This window comes from Pelodiscus sinensis, chromosome 7 (assembly GCF_049634645.1).
Source record: "Pelodiscus sinensis isolate JC-2024 chromosome 7, ASM4963464v1, whole genome shotgun sequence".
NCBI lineage: Eukaryota > Metazoa > Chordata > Testudines > Trionychidae > Pelodiscus > Pelodiscus sinensis.
Window position 1 is genome coordinate 75,362,394 of NC_134717.1, and position 17,390 is coordinate 75,379,783.

Here is a 17,390-nt window from a genome sequence, read left to right on the forward strand (position 1 = left end):
TTGCAATATTGGAGAGCATAAAAGGCCTCCCCATATCAGCCCAGCATCTTTCATCATGGATCACATCCTGTATTAAGGTCTGTTATGACCTAGCGAAGATCCCAGCACCAGTAATAACAGCTCATTGCATGAGGTTATAGGCTTCTTCAATGGTATCTCTCACTCAAGTCCCTGTCCAAGACATCTATGTGGTTGTCCAGCCACATCTTCACATTTCAGTGTACCATCACCTAGCAGGCACAAGACAATGCAGCTTTCAGCAGGGTGGTCCTGAAATCAGGAGCCAGTTTATCTCTGACACCTCCTCCAGGGAAACTGCTGGTGAGTCACCTATTGGAATGGACATGAGCAATCACTCGAAGAAAAAACTGTTCTGTACCTTTCGTAACTGTTCTTTTAAATGTGTAGCTCATGCCCTTTCCAAATCCTACCCACCTACCCTCTGTTGGAATAAAGGAGCCAAAGGGAATTGACAATGCTTTGAAGTTCCCACACTGGGGAGGGGAGCGGGGGGTGGGCGGAAGAGGTAGGCTCCACAGCCAACCTGACAGGTACCACTAAGGGAAAAATTCTCCTATGATCGTGCAAGCAGTGTGAACACACACCTATTGGAACAGACATGAGCAACACATTTAAAAGAACAAGAGTTATGAAAGACAGGTAACCATTTTTTTCCATGTTAACATTTAAAGTAAGCTCTTCGAAAGCACTTTTCACTGGCCTGTGGTCCTATTTAAGTCAATGGTGAACTCCAGTACAGTAAAAACTTCTCTAAAGTTTCACCTCACATTTCAAACCTCTGAAAAATTGATTTGCCACAGAATCTAGTTTTAATGCTCTAGAAATTCAGGGTTCTTGCCGTAAAATTTATAACCAGTGTGGCATAGCCAGTGTTCTGGGATACTTGAAGAGACTGTGAAAGCCCTACTTTACCATCAGCTAGGTTTTTAGGATTGTGTTACTAGAAATAACTTGAGTCATATTGGAGCAGATTGCAAAGCAGCAGCAAGAGGAAATATAATGGTTTAGTGTTCCAGCAAGTTAACTGGAGAAGAGTAGACCAAATTGAGCAAGATCATCCTTCAGGAAGTCACATTTCACTTTGAGTGTGCAGGGAAACAAATGCAGGGGGTTGTGTCTTCATCTGAAGCCTGATTAACTTCTTTTGGTAAGGTGTCTATCTCATTGAAAGTGGATTAAGAACCATTAGTGCAAATAACTTTACCTATCTCTATCAGGGATTGCACCTGTGTAATGACAGGGATAGCTTGCCACTGCAGACAGTAGCCAAGGAACGTCTCCTGGTAGACAATACCTGAAAATGGCACATCCTTACTTGGTGTGCATTCATTCATACAGGCTGACTTTGTGAATTGAATCCTAAATTACTGGCCTTCTCCTTGAGTAAAGCTTGTTTCTTTATTCTCCACAAATTCTTTTTTACATGCAGTATACTTCCTCTTAACAAACCCATAATCCCCCATTCCAGTTTATTAAGCTTAATTTGATAGCATTTAATAGGGGACCTCTTAATGACTCTAGACTCTCACATAAATAATCCCAGGTTTGTTTCATAGGTGAGCCTTCTCATTCTATTTATTGTCTCTATTGCACTGTGCTGGTCAGAAAGCGTCTAATTCTCATAGCTTAATATCACATTTTCCTAGGACAATTAATAATATATACTTTTAAGAAAAAACATTGGGCTAGTTAATCCTCTTAGCCCTCCTCATGTTACATTGTACTCCAGAATGAAATATGAATGTTGACCCTCTACATATGCAGATTGTCTTATTCTGCCTAATTAAAGATGTCGTTATTGTTTAAACCAGGGTTTCCCAGGATTCTTTCCTGGAGTCTGATCTGTGCTGCATCAATAGGAACTGTGACCCATTAAAACTTCTTGAGGAAAATCATTAATTTTAATTACATACATTAACTGTAAATGCAGTGTACATATTCTCTTTTCATTTTAATGTAAACAGTTGTACTGATAGAAATTCCTAGCAATATGCAGTCAAAAATGCTTCAAAAATCTTTTAAACCCACCAGTTTTTGTAAACAATTTAAAAAATGTTGAGTGAAATGTGGCATTCAAACAAGGGAAACAATGTATAAGTTTACACAGTATAAAACTGAATAAGCAACACAATAATGTTAACAAGGTTGTTTTAAAATCAAAATAGTTGTCTTTAAATACTGGCTTTTCAATTTATTTAGTGTATAATCTAAATTCTGTGCTGTGTGAGAAAAGACCCAACTCTACTCATTAGAAAATAATAATAAAAATATAACAGCTCTATTATCACGCTCATCCAATCAAGTAAAGTATAATCCAAACTTAAAGAATTTGTCATCCTCTCTTCTCATCACTTTCTTTTGTTTTTTTGGGTGGCTCATTTTGTGTTGGTGAAGATGGTCTGTGATTCTCATCCCACCAGTGCACTTTCTCATTTTCAAAAGCAAAGTAGATCCATGTCAGATTAAAATACCGCTTGCCATTTTTTTACACTTGTCAATAGTAGACTGTACATTGCTAGACAGGGGAGTGGACAGCCTCTGCGGGCCCCTGGACAAGATGAGGGGTGAGGAGTGGCTCTGAGCTCACGGAAGGTGCAGGGTAGAAGCAGCCAGACCTCAGCATTGCCCAGACTGCAGCACACACCCCTCCCCACTCCCGAACTCTGAGCCACCCAGAGTATGCATTTCAGTGCTCCAATAGCAATTTAACGGGCCTGGGACTCCGGCCACTACCGCAGTAGTGGCACCCAGTGAAACGGACCAGCAGCGGACTTGGGGAAGCCGGGGGCAGAGCAGCTGGGGTGCTGCCGGGTTGGTCCCGCAGCGCCGCCCTCTCCCACGCTGCGCAGTTCCCCGTCGACCCTTCCCCAGACTCCTCATAGCCCCCCTTCCAGTACTCCGGCATATCTGATAATCCGGCACCCCCTAGGTCCTAACGGTGACAGATTATCTGAAGTTTACTGTATACAGCTTAAAACATTATTTATGTTGCTTTTACTTAGAGTTACTTGGAATTAAAGATTTACTAAGAGATTGACTGGAGTACGCAGTCTTACCAGGGGACTTCCTGGAACTGTCAAAGTAGAGTGGCCCACATTTTAGGAACTCCTCGTTTAAATTATACATAGTTTTGACATTATTTCCATCGTAGCACATATGATTAAATTAACAAGTGTCTTAATAAATGATCGAACACTTCATTTTTCAGGCCAGTTATGCTTCCCCTCCCCACTTTTTGGCAGGGAGAGCAGGACCAACAAGAGATAAGATAGACTGCTATAATTTCTACAGATATGTACCAAAGAGGACTGGAGTATAGATATATATATGCTTTTCTTATTACGGAAGATTCAGATGGGAAGAGAATTCTTAAAGGGAGACAGACTGAAAGAAGGAAGGAGAATTGGATGCATAGTGAAGGGGGCAGGGAGAGAAAGAGAGAGAGGGAGGAGCAATAGGGGAGTTAAGAAAGGGCTCCAGGAATTCTCTTGAAAACTTTGAAGATTTTTCCACATTTCTATTGTGCCTTTGCTAATTCAAATGTTCAGTTCAACAGACCTTTCTTACAAGTAAGATTAAAGTTATCTTTATCCTTCTTGATAAGCTTCTTTAGCGAACCCTAGAGGATGCGGAATGAGATAAAGGTATAAACAGAAATTACACGGATTATTTACTTTTGATGGAGAGCTTTGTACTGTCTGACAGCTTGGTTAAACATTAGCTATAGACTATGTAGTCTATAGTTTTTATACATTATGTACCAGTTGATTTGGTACCTCTGTTCATGACTAACTGCCCTGCTAATTTTTTTAATAAAAATTTCATTCTTTCTATCTTTTCACTTCTCCAGCCCACCTTCCTTCTGTCACTTTCCTCAGTAATTTACTCCATCTCTAATTTTAATTTTTACCATCATCAGTTTAAAACCATCATCCTCTATTTCTTATAATGATACATTTTATTGATTTGTTCGGAGTTCATAATTATTAAAAGTATAATGTAATTTTTGGTGGGGTTAAGCCCAAATTTTCCAAGACAGTTTTAAAGTGAATTCCTGGCCTATTCTCTAGAGGATAAGCAGATTCCTTCAGTTTGAAAGAATGAGGAAGAATGGGACAATCAGCAGTGGCTACAAAACTTTTGCATGTGTAAGGCCATGCAACGGTGTGGGAAACCCAGCCAGGGGGGGAGCCTCTTAGGTCCCATCTGGGTGCCTCACCCTATAATCATTCCCCCCTCCCCATATAGAGCCACTATCAGTGGAGCAGTAAGGTTCAGCGTGCAAGTCTATAAGGTCCTCAGTTCATGGGGCAGTAAGGCCCAGCAGCCAAGTTTATAATGCTGTCAAGGCACTCACCCCTTTTGAGGGTCAGTGGGATGGGGAGGTAGGGGAACCCAGGCCCTCCCTCTCCACTGGGCCCCAGCCCTGGGCTCTGTCAGTGGTGGGCATGTTCCACCACTAGCTCAGCAGGGAATCCACCCGAAATACGCCGAGTTCTCCGGGTGCCCTCCAGCTCCCCGCACTGGGCTGTTTCCTACCCTGTCCGAAGGCCAGCATCTTCCCCCACTTTCTTCCTCCAGGCTAGTTTCTCCCTCTGGCATCCACCTGCTGCAGGATAAACCTAGTCAATAAACTGAGAAACCTTCCCTTTAAACATCCAAAAGCCCATTCTAACACCATTCTCCTCCTCCTCCTCTTCCTCGTCCACACTGTCCTCCCTGCTGTTACCCAAGGCTGGTGCCTGAAGACTCTTGGGAGGACTCTGTGGATTGAGTTGGGACACTGATCACGTTCCTCCCCTATAATCCCATGCTGCAGCTACTCATAGAAGCAGCATGTTTGTAGTGCCAGCCCTGACCATCCATTTGTCTCCATTGTCTTCTGGTAGGCCTGCCTGAGGTCCTTTGTTTCTTTGGCTTCTTCATAGTTCTACCTGAACAGATTATTCAACCCACACAGCAATGAGGTTCAGGGTCTCCTGCATGCTCCATGCTGGAGCTCATTTTTGACCCTGAGCATTCATGGTCAGGTGTGCTGCCTGCTCTGAGGTTTGCATGCACACTGGCCAAACAGGAAGTGAAATTCAGATTTCCCCAGGCCTTTTTCTGTGCACTTGCTGAGCAGCAGAGTTCGAAGTACATTTGTTATAATATGTATTCAGTAAATTTTATTCTGTGAATCTTAAAACTTATTTCTATCATATACTGAATAACCTTAATCAAAAGTATTTCACAACCAGCTATTTTCATGTTCTTCTTTTCTAGGTCTGTAGTAATGAAGCCACTTGCATTTGTAACTTCTCCTGGGCAGGGACAGACTGCAGTATTGATGACCCTATCAGGGAATCTCCCAACAAGAAGGATGAAGGACCTAAGGGTTTGTGTGATTTCATTTTCAATATTTAGTAAATGTTTAGATTATTCTTCTGTATTAGCACCAGTAGAATTAATATGTGGGAACGGAGAGACATAACCCTATCATTCATAATCAAATCCTTGAGCATATTAAAACCATGCCTTCTATGGCCATATTAAAACTGTGCCCGTAGAAGGTAGATGCATATTAGTTTGAAGATTGTGTGTATACTTTGACTATTATAATCCATATTCCATTCCTAGAAAGATATGAAAACAGACATTTCTATTCATCTCAATTTTTCCCCTTTATTCTGTTCATTAATAGCCAGCTTCATAATTTAAAGCTTATATTTACTAGACTTCTACATTTATTTCCATATGGTGAGTTTGTTCATCCTTTAGTAGAGATTTTCTAGTTGCTGATGTTCCTTGATTGTTCCAAACCATTCCTGAAAGCTAGAACACAATGAATGGAAAAATGAAGTCTCCCTTGTAGAAAAGTTTCTTTTATAGTTATCGTGAGTGTAAAGGGTTTCAACTCATATTGGACCCGAAAAGGTCTTAGAAAGTTTGGCTTCCTAAGCATCATATTCCAGGGGGAAGTGGGAACAAAATATGTGAGGAACTGTTATTTTTTTATTCTGTTATTAGTGTCTTCTATTTTTTGCATGTTGAATATATGCCTAAAAAGCTGTATAAGAAATAGAAAAACCTAGCAGAACTGTGAGGGAAATACTCTTCAAAAATACTTTTCACATAGAAAGTTATGCACTTGAAATTGTGGCTCCCCATTAGGGATGTGAACAGGTAACTGGTTACCTGGTAAGCATCACTCTCATTAGTTGTGAGAGGCATGCACGGAATGCACATACTTCCCCCTCTCTCCCTTAGCGTCTGGGGAATGGAATGAAAAGCAAGCAGCATCCCAGAGCGTACGGCTATTGCCCCCCTACCCTCCCGAAATGGCGCCCTTACCTTCCATGCTCTTACATCAGCTGCGGGAGCTATGTGTGGCTGAGTCTAAATGCAGCAACCCAGAGGAGGGAGGAGTACTCTGCAGTCTGCCTGTCTTGCAAACAGCCAGCTCCCATTGGACAAAAACCAGCCAATGGGAGCTGTCAGTTGTGCCAGATATGGCAGCAGTGTACAAAGTCTCTCCACCTCCCGATACCTGACAGGCTCACAGTGTTCGGAGAGCTGCTCTAAGCAGCATTCGAGGGCAGGGCAGGCATGGAGTCTGGCTGGCCAGATCCAGTGGTTTGGCAGGCTGAATGCAGCCTGCGGGCCATATTTTGCCTGCCCCGTCCTAGATCCTCCCTGACTTTCTGAAGAGCCACCTGCAAGGACTTAGAAAAGAGACTCTTCCTTTCTGCGCAAAAGGCTGAAATGCAGCTTCTGTTGAGGCATTTAATATTTCTGTAATACTTGTCCTGCAGATGCATTAGATAAGAAATAATAAAAAGAAACCCCTTGTTTAATTTATAAACAAATCTATTGAAGACAAATAGAGAAAGTCATCTTGCCACCTAGTTCAACTTCCTATTTTTCAAACTTTTTTTACTTTCAAAATGGAAAAGCCATTCTAGAAATAAACATATAAATTCTGAGACGTTTTGGGAAAAAGTCTTTGTGAATAAATATTGCCAGTTCTCTTAGTAACATTGAACTAGCAGAAATGGACAAATGAATTACTATAATACAATATAGTGGCTATGTTGAAAAAAATGAACTTTATATGTATAGTTTTCTTTTTAGTTTAATTTGATACAAGAGTGAAACATAAGGTGAATTGATAGTTTTTAAAAACATGTGGCAATATTATTTTATTGAAGTTGAATCCCTAAGAGACTTATGACAGGGAATTGGACATTGGTTACTTTCTTCAGTTTATTTTGGTCTGTTAATAGAGAAATCCAATTGGGAAAATGTATAAGGAAGTGTAAGGAAATAAATAGCTTTCTGCAATGATATACAACTCTAATGTACTCGAGTACTTCCTATTAAGATTTGCTTTTTATTACTAAAATTACATACCTCACATGTCAGCATACAAACAACAGACATGAACTACAATGTTTTCTATATTTCTTTAGCACAAAATGTAAGTTCCATAACATTGCTGAAGAAGGAAACTCAATTTTCTCAAGATTCAGATAACACAGATTCAATTGTGTGAACATCACAACTAGATTAACTCCAGTGTCACAAATGTCACCTAGTATGACCACAGGTTTAAAAAACATGCAAGGATTATTGCACTGAGACTCACAAAATCAATGCAGAGGAAAATACATGAAATAAGAACCTTTATAAATCTGATGATAGATACCTCAGTGGAATTCATCTCAAACCTTCCATTTTTACTGTTTTGGTTACAAATAACTACACTGCAATGTATCAGTGTTCTAAGAGGCTAACTTTCTCTTAGAGTGGGATGTAGTGATCTCTCTTGCCCTTCAATGTAACTTACTTCCAAAACATACAGAAGTATTCCCAAGTATCATATTAATTTGTCTACAATATAAGAAGTCACTTGGTTCAATTAATTTAGCATTAATCCCAGGAGTCAGAGGTACTGCTTCCTCCAGATTCTGACATCTAACAATTCAGATACCTGGAGGCTGGGTGGAGGAAAGATTTCTGATGTTAACTCTGATACTAATACAAGAATTACAAAAACAAAGTCCAAAAATCTTCTACAGCTTCAATATCTTAAAAAAATGTTAGCAGCACCTTCCCACCTACCCCGACTTCAGAGTCGGCCCAACCTACGGGCTGACCAGGCTACCGCCCGGGGCGCCCCATTATAGAGGGCGCCGTGCAGGGCTGCCGGGCTGGACCGCCGGGCCAGGCCGGGGCGGCACCACACAGGCTCTGCGCACCTGGGGGCGGGGCCACGTATACGCCACGTGCCCGGAACGGGCCTGCGCATGCACTGGGCGCCCGGGGGCAGGGGACGCTGTGCTCCTGGGTGGCCAGGCCGCGCATGCGTCGCACTCCCGGGGGCGGCGCCGCACTCCTGGTGCCCGGGGCGCATGAATGGCTTGGGCTGGCCCTACCTGACTTACACCACGCACAAGGTGATTGACTGCTTTCATAGTGTTTACACTAAAGCACTGGGCACCATCCAGTAGATCGGGATCTACCAGTAGATCCTGGAGCCTCTGAGAGGTGGTCCTGACTGGTGTGGCCCGGAACATACCAATTGCTGGCACTTCAGTTGCCCCTCCACCTATTGTCAGGTTGCTTCTGCCCTCTGCCTTGAAGCTGCCCCCCTGCTTGCTGTGCTGGGCGTAGGAGGGAGAAGGGGGGTGCTGATGTCAGCGTGTCCCTCCTCTCCGCACTCCTGCACCCCATCTCCACACAGAGAGAAGGGGATGGAGGGAGCTTGGCAGTGCAAATCTCTGTCACTCTCACACACACACTGTCCTTCCCTCTCCTCTCCCAGCCCAGCACGTACACGGGGGCTGTTACCACTTTTACTGCTCCCAAAGTGGGTTTGTTTTAGTGTTTGACTGGTCCGTGCATTTCATAACCTTCATATTTCTCACACTTCAATTTAATTCTTTGAGTAGTGAGATCTAAAATGCCTACCCTGTCATGTCTGGAGTAATTATCCCTGTGGTGATTGTGCTCCAGGAGGTGGCTGGCATGCCCCTGTAGCCCCTGAGAAAGGCAGAGCAGGGGGTCTCCACATACTGTCTTGCCTGTGGACACCACTCCTGCAGCTCCCATTGATCAATAACAGAGAACTGTGGCCAGTAGAGGCTGTGGGGTCGGGGCCTGTAGATGAGGGGCAGCACATGGAGCCATGGTTGTATGTGCCAGCTGCTTTCAGTAATAGTGCAGGAGTAAGCCTGCCTTAGCTCTGCTGCTTCATCCCTGGGTGAGCTGTCTGGCTGCTTTCAGGGTGGGCGTGGGGAGCTTAAGCTCCCAACCCTATGCTCCCCAGGCCAATGCTGTATCCTCAAGTCCACTCCAGAACCCTGCCCACCTCCCTACCTTCAGCAGGTCTCTTATCCTGCTTTTCAAGTGCAGGAGCCAACTCCGTCTCTGGGGCAGCCCCTTTTGGCTATCCTGCCACTCTTGAGGGGGCGGGGCAGGACTTGAAACCACCACCCTGCCCTCTCCAGTCAAGTGATGGATCCCATAGTCCACTCAATAGCCCAACCCACTACCCTATTTTCAGAGGGTCCTTTATTAGCTGTCTGGTCACTCCCTGGGTGGGTGGAACTCAAGCCCCCAACTCCTAGGCCACTCCAGAGCCCTGCCCACCTCCCTACCTTCAGGGGGTCTCTTGCCCTGCTTTTCAAATACAGAAGCTAGCTCTGTCCCTGGGGCAGCCTGTATTGGCTATCCTGCCCCTCCTAGAGTAGGCAGAACTTGAACCTGCCACCACCGTGCCCGCCACAAGCTAATGCTCTATGCCACTCCAGCACCCACCCCACCTCAGTGTAACCCCTTTGCTACTAGCCCTGCCCCCAGAGCCACCCGGTGCCAGCTCCCCAACCCAGACACCCCAGTGTCAGCCTCCTGCCTCTTAAAGCCCCCACCCCTTAGAGCTCCCCAGTACTAGTCCCACCCCAAAGCCCCCCAGTGTAAGCCCAACACCCCCAGCACTAGCCCTGCTCCCTTGAACTCCCCGTGCCTGCCTGCCCCCCTCACCTAGCATTGTGCTGCCTCCCAGCCACCAGCTGAGTGCTGCTGCCTGGCTTGCGGCCGTTCTAAGGCTGCTGTGTCAAGATCTGTGGAGCCCTCCTAGGGTATGTCTAGACTACATCCCTTTGTCGGCAGAGGGATGCAGATTAGACAGGTCGACATTGCAAATGAGGCAGGGATTTAAATATCCTGTGCCTAATTTGCATAAAAATGGCCACCATGTTTTGCCAACTCAGCACTTTGTTGGCAAAAAGTGGCAGTCTAGAGGGGGATCTGTCGAGAAAGAAAGCCTTTTTCGACTGATCCTCTAAATCTCCTTGCAGGAGCCATAAGGGATCTGTCGAAAAAGTCTTTCTTTCTCGACAGATCCCCCTCTAGACTGCCACTTTTTGCCAACAAAGTGCTGAGTTGACATAACGTGTTGGCCATTTTTATGCAAATTAGGAGCAGGATATTTAAATCCCTGCCTTATTTGCAATGTCGACCTGCCTAATCTGCATCCCTCTGCCGACAGAGGGATGCAGTCTAGACATACCCCCACTGTGCAGCCACCTGCTCTTCTGTGTCTGGGAGGAGACCTCAGCTCTGGTTGGCTGAGAGGCAGGGCAGGACACATCTCTCCCAATAGCCACGGTGGGAGGGGAGGTGCTGGGTAGTTAGCCCCAGCCTCCAGAGCCACCATAGCCCAGTAGCCAGTGGTTCTCAGCTTGGCACCAGTCCGCAGACTGGCGGTTAAGAACTGCTGGATTAGACTATGGCAAACCGGTTGTGTGAATCTTCCTGGTACTACCCTACCAATTTAATGATCCATGTGCATCCTACTGAGACATATTAGCAGCTTGTTAATGTAGTTTAAGCAAGCTAGAGCAATGCAGTATCACACTTCAGCTTGCCATGGTCTAATTCTTGAGGCAGATAAGCTCTTATGATGATATTCTTATGATGATGAAAGGAGTTAAATGCTTAATATCCCTTAAAATGAGAATATGCCTTTGGAAAGTACAGATTAATTAGAATTCTCATACTGGTTGATATTGACAAGGATTGAGCTGAAGGAAGAATTATAGTAACTCTGAAAAATGTTACAAAATTGAAGAATGTTAATTTTTTCTGATTTCAATTTCTCTGCCGTGTTCTCTAGTGCTGAAGCATCAGAACAGATCAATTTGGGTGAAGGTTACTAACACTTTTTTCAGAGATGTGAAAATTCATATAATTAGCAGTTTTTCACAGTATAAATCCCTGCATTTTTCTTATTATGATTGGTTGGTAGTATGTATAGCAAACATATTGCTTGCTATTTCTTTATTCTGTTGTGATGATTGAATGCTGTTCCTGTTGCACTTCTGTTTTTCTTTCTGTTTTTTTTCTCAGTTGCTTTTGCCACTTTCCTGTATTTTAAGGGTTTAAAACAGTCAGTGGTCATTTATTATTTTAAAGTTAATTCATATGATGATATGAGCTAGTCTAAACTCAGAAACCTATTGTATCCTGCAATGGCAGACCAAGAATAGAATATTGCAGGACAGTAGCAGTTTTTGGAGGTGAATGAAACTTATAGCTACTTACAGTAGTAGATTATGTTCTTGAAGTCAGCTTTTACATAAATGAGTATCTTCCTGTGCAGATTCATTTGCAGTATCTGACTTTGGCTTCATTTAACTGTGTATTGTACTTGTACCATAAGTTGAAGCATATGAAATAGACTACAGTTTAAGACTATCTAAAACATACTTTCTTTACGAGTAATAAAGTCTCACTTTCAAGTCTCTAATCATTAAAGCTAGAGAAATAGGTACACATTAGATTTACAGAGACTCATGCCTGTGTGAGTTCAGTGAGTCAGCAAAAGTCTATTACTATTGAATTTAATTGTTAGATTATGGGAAGTATACAGGAAATTTTTCTCCTCTCAGAGGAAAGTTCCTTGCTGTGTCTGAAAAATAAATCTCTGTGTAATAAGAAGAGAGCATCAGCAAGTAGAAAATACTTTAAATCCAAAATCATTGCCTAACAAGCACATATCATGAATGATTCTTCTTATAACTGCTATTATGTGTCCAAAGTATGTAACTTTAAAATCAATACTTCCCACATACAAAAAAATCTGTCCACTTTAGGAAGCATTACAGTGTAAGTAATATAAATACTTGTATTCATTAATAACCTATCTATTGGAAAAGAAATCCCTCAACAACAAAAAATCAAAATAAGCTTTTTATTTGGATTGGTTTACAATTTAGTTTTCACTTCAGTTAAAACAATGATTTTTGTTTTTTGACCTTTCCCCTTCTTTTTTCCCCATTGACTGCAATAGAATGAATGACATGTAGGAGCTTCGTCTGTCCTCTCCCCTCTACTTCTTGATTTTGCCCTACTTCTTTTTCCACTCTGTAATTTTATAAACATTTATAGAGTGGCTAAAGGACAAATAGAATACACTAACTTTGAAGACATTTTCAAATAAAAATTCAAAATAATTTTATTTTCCTTTTGCTACTCTGTAACTTTTCAGAACATCTCCAGTTTTGGAAAAGTTATAGGGTGGGTAAAGGGGGAAAAAAAGCAGTGATAATAGGGAAAACAACAAAAACTTGGGGTGAGGCACTCGCCTGAGACTTAGTTCAGTTTCCTTCTCTGACACCTGTCTCCTACATGTAGGTTTCCTACATGGTATTAGTCATGCTATTTAATCTCTCTGTGCCACAGCTTCCTTTCTGTAAAATGGTGATAACCCTTCCCTACTTTACAGATAAATATGTTTAAGATCATAAGGCAATCAGATACAGTAGTAAGGAGGGAGTCATTGATAGGTTAAGGAACCTTAGGAAAAGAGAGAAAAAACCCTATTAAACTGAAGTGACCAAGGACCTCCTGCAATAAAATCCTCAGGAGAGAAACAGGCCAGGAAACTTCTCAAAATTCACCTAACAAATTTTATCTTGAATGTTTCCATCAAGGAGATGAGTTTGTGGGTGGGCTCCACAAGAGGCAGGAGATATGACCAACACCTCAGATCCTATGTGCTGATGGCTTGTTTTTGTCATACACATACTCCTCTCTGGGGCGGGGTGCAGACACAAATGGGAGCTTTGGAACTGCCCAAATATCTGCCAGGCTCAGAGAAGAGTGTACCACGGAGTGAGGTGCATTGTTCCCTCCATCTCCACTCATAGGTCTCCAAAACTACACATTTGGGGTATGTCTAGACTACATACCTCTGTTGCCAGATGCATGTAAATTAGACTAACCGACATAGTCAATGAAGCCGGGATTTAAATATCCCCGGCTTCATTAAAATAAAAATGGCTACCGTGCTGTGCCAGCTCAGCTGATCATCGGCACAGCGCACGAGTCAAGACACGGATCGGTCGACAAGGGAAGCCTTTGTCGACTGCTCCTGTAAACCTCATTTCACGAGGCATAAGGGAAAGGTCGACAAAGGCTTCCCTTGTCAACCAATACGCATTGTGAGTTGCACGCTGTGCCAATGATCAGCTGAGATGGCACAGTGCGGCAGCCATTTTTATTTTAATGAAGCTGGGGATATTTAAATCCCAGCCTCATTGACTGTGTCGGGTAGTCTAATTTATATGCCTCCGGCAACAGAGGCATGTAGTCTAGACATACCGTTGGAGTTGTGAGGATTGCACAAAATGAGAGTCCTCAAGGAGTAAGCCAGCTCCAGGCCAAGAAGGTCTAGTTATGACAGTATCATGTACTTTGATTTCTGTCATCTCTTTTGAAAGAAATACCAGCACCAAATAATTAAACCTCCTTTCACTGCCCCTAATTTTTCATTTACATGTTATGGTTAGTCTAAGAAATCAAGATTAAAACAAATTATACTAGATCCATTATACCTCAGTTGTGTACATTTGCTTTGGACTGAAATATGGCAAGTATATCCTTGGCCTTGGTTTCAATGCTTTTAATATGTAGCTATTCTGGAAAAAAATAACAGTAACAAGCATATTTTTTTCTGTTTGAACAAATTAAAAAATACTGTAGCTTATTCTTTAGAAGAATTGATTTTGGTGAACAATTCAGAATCAAGAGGACTACTTATGGAGTAAGGTATTGCTCAGTGGGAGAAGGGGTAGAAGAATCAGGCGTATGTGTTTTTCAGCAGGAAAAAGTATAAGCCAAGATATTCTAATTTCTTTGAAGTAGTTAGGTGTTTATTTTGCCAAAAAACCTTAAATTCTTTATTTTACCCCCAAAAAGTGTAATTCCCTGTTATTTTGATCATTTGGATAAATGATATCCATTTAAGAATTCTTTTGAATGCCTTCATAGGTGTTCTCTATCTCTTCAATCTTTTTTTTCAGGGTGGGCAGGAATGTATGTGTGTGGAGGGGGAAAAGCATGAAATTCAAATCTAACTGTGCTCAGAATTAAACCTTTAGATTAAAGGACTCTATAAGCATGATTTTCCACTGCCTCGCCCTCTGTATAATCATGTATGCCTATAATAAATGGGTATAAAACACTACCATACTGATTTGGTAATATTTTACAGCTCATTTTCAGTTACTTTGCATAGCATTTAAATGTCTACACAGAGGACAAGGCAGTGGAGAATCTGGTCTATTGTATCTACAGCAGTGATTTCAATCTTGTTTTCATTTGTGGAACCCTACAAATTTTTGAATGGAAGAGATGACACCTTTGGAAATCTTAAGACATAAGTTTGCAGACCCCCGAGGTCTGCAGACCACAGGTTAAAAACCACTGTAAGTACTGAGATTAATATGCACTGAAAATAAATGTCATTCTGTTCAGAGGCATTTCCAATGTTTAAACATAATGGGCCAAACTAATCTCTCACATAAATTTGTGGAATTGTACAAGATATTAATTTGGCTCCCTGGGTTGACTATCAGTTATCCTACTCAATTTTTGTTTTTGTCTGGTGCCTGCTCAATTTCAGTTGGATGGCAAACTGACTGACTTCCATGGAAGTATGAGCAGGCCAGTAGTACATAATTCAAAATAACCTGGTGTATCTCTCTGTCACACATACAGGGTGTGGTAGTGATTGGAACATATTTCCACACAGATTTTTTAAAACAAATTGCATTAAATTTGTTTAAATAAAGAGTTTATTGCAGTTTATTCAATGCTTAAAATTTTTAGGAGTACTTTGGTCTTTTGTAAGCAACACTATATGATGTAATAAGTTAACAATGTTCATCTTTAACTGTTTAGTTTAATGTCCTGGATACAGTGTGTTTCTGGTGAGAGAAGAAAGTTTTCTTATTGGTGATCAAATTGTATATGCTTACATTTTAAATACATTTTAGGTTCACATAGGCTGAGGATGTTTTATTTTTAAATAATAATGTGATGTAATCACAGGTTATGAAACATTAGTTTTAATGTTACAATAAAATTTGTTAAAGTAATTTTGTAAGCATTCAAATACTAGCTGAGGCCACATTTGGCTTTTCCATATATTTAAAGCTATAGTATTTGTGTAGAGAAAGATTTGTTGGGGACTTGAACTGTTTCACAAACAATGGATTACAAAGTGAAATATCCCTCTGAGGTCTATTTTATTTTTCATTTCAGACATATACAGTTATGTGATCATTTCCTTAAAAATCTTCCCTTTTCCCTCCACACAGTGAGCATGGCCACTAACAGGCTAATAGGTGCAGTGGCAGGGACCATTCTGGCTCTGGGGGTGATTTTTGGAGGCACAGGGTGGGGAATAGAGTAAGCATTTTTTTTTTAGTTTAAGAGTTTTATGTTTGGTGCCTAGTGTGTGAGGTACGCACCTGAGCCCTCCGTGTATTATCCCATTAGCTTTGTGTCATGTGGTGATTGTATTCGTCATGTGATTTGAATGTGTCTGTGTCATGTGATTTGCTCATGCAGTGTTGAACCCTCTCCTGTCTGGGACAATGTGGGGCATAAAAAAATAAGTTTGTGAATTTTTACATCATCACAGATAATACAATTAGATGTCTAAATGTTTCATTGCTCCAAATTATAAAAAAAAGAAAACAATAATAATTTGAAGATTGTGATTATCTATTTTTGCAAAATGTAATCTAATAGAACAAGATGGACTGTTTGCTACAATTCACATTTTTTTGTTTTAGTGAATGGGGCATTCATTCTAACAGTGGGTCATAAAAGAAAACTACTCAATTGAAATTATATATACATAGCTTTCTAACAAAGTTGCTGGATGTTCTGTTGATAGAATTTTCAGTTATCACAGGGCAGTACATTATTTAACATTTGAACAAGAGATACGATATTGCCTTTTATAATTTTGGGGAGTTCAAATCTGAGGCATCAACATACTAATTTACATGTACGTTTTAACAAGGGGTATTTATATAATGTGTATGATGTATATGATAATCCTGAAGTAAGTTCCTTTAATTCCGTATTCAGGGAATACACTGCAAATCATGAAATAAACTGCCGTTATTTTGATCTTTTAACATTTTTCATCTGCATTCTGCCCAGAAATATAACTCCACACAAACTTTATCTAAGATTTCAACCCCATGAAAGTGTTTCCCCTATGGGAATAGTATGTGTTATGTAATTACAGATTGTACCACGGTGCATACGAAAGAAGGGGAAATTAAGTTTGCCAGGCCACCTGAATTCTGGCATTTCTTAATTTCTGAATTCTTAACTCTGCATCATTAACATTCTTTTACAATGGTACGTAATTATATAAAACAATGAGGAATCCTACTGAGGACACTGCCTGGTGGTCAGTAAAGTCTGGTTTATTAGCTGCACAATACTTACTTCTGCCACTTGAGCTAATAGCAGTAAAAAGTCATTATCCCGTGTGTGGGCCACCTACTAGTCGGATGAGACAAACATTTGCCAGCGGGTTTCACTGCTATTTACTGACAGCAGAGGATTATAGAGATAAAGGACTACAGGGTTCAATTCCAGATTCTGACGGAGCAAGAGTTCTTATGATTACAGACCATTCTGCGTTGCATCTTCACCCCTCTCTCACATTTCTCCACTCCTATCCGCCCCTAGCTCTTGTCCCACTTCCACTTTCTCCTAATCAGCACCTCTGTTCCTGTTCCCCATCTCCTGCCTATCTCTGCTTCAGTCCACAGTCACTCATCCTGACTCTTTCTCCTTCTCCTTTGCTCCTATCCTCCCTACCTTAGCCTCTGCTCCTGATAACCCTTCCACCAGACTCACTCCTCCTATCCATCCCTCCGTTTTAGTCCACTTTCCTCACCTTGTCAGGTTCATGCAATACCCTCTGTTTTTGCATCAGACAGCTTCCTCCTTCCCTGTTTTGTAAGCACCAGGAACAGGAGCACTGAAAGCACAAGAGAGATGGAATTCCTGCT

The 17,390-nt window shown here is 41.6% G+C and overlaps 1 protein-coding gene across 7 annotated transcripts in view; it reads left to right on the forward strand.

Annotated features, from left to right (window-relative positions):
* ADAM23 (ADAM metallopeptidase domain 23) overlaps positions 1-17,390 on the forward strand; it is a 184,872-nt gene that overhangs the window by 149,891 nt on the left and 17,591 nt on the right. For 4 of the 7 annotated variants that reach the window (XM_075934339.1, XM_075934341.1, XM_075934344.1 and 1 more), the window contains exon 24: positions 5,287-5,398. In XM_075934339.1, coding sequence (XP_075790454.1) covers positions 5,287-5,398 — 112 coding nt within the window. Of the gene's footprint in view, positions 1-5,286; positions 5,401-14,571; position 17,390 lie in introns of those variants that run through there. The other 3 variants (XM_075934346.1, XM_075934345.1, XM_075934342.1) reach the window with 3 other exon arrangements.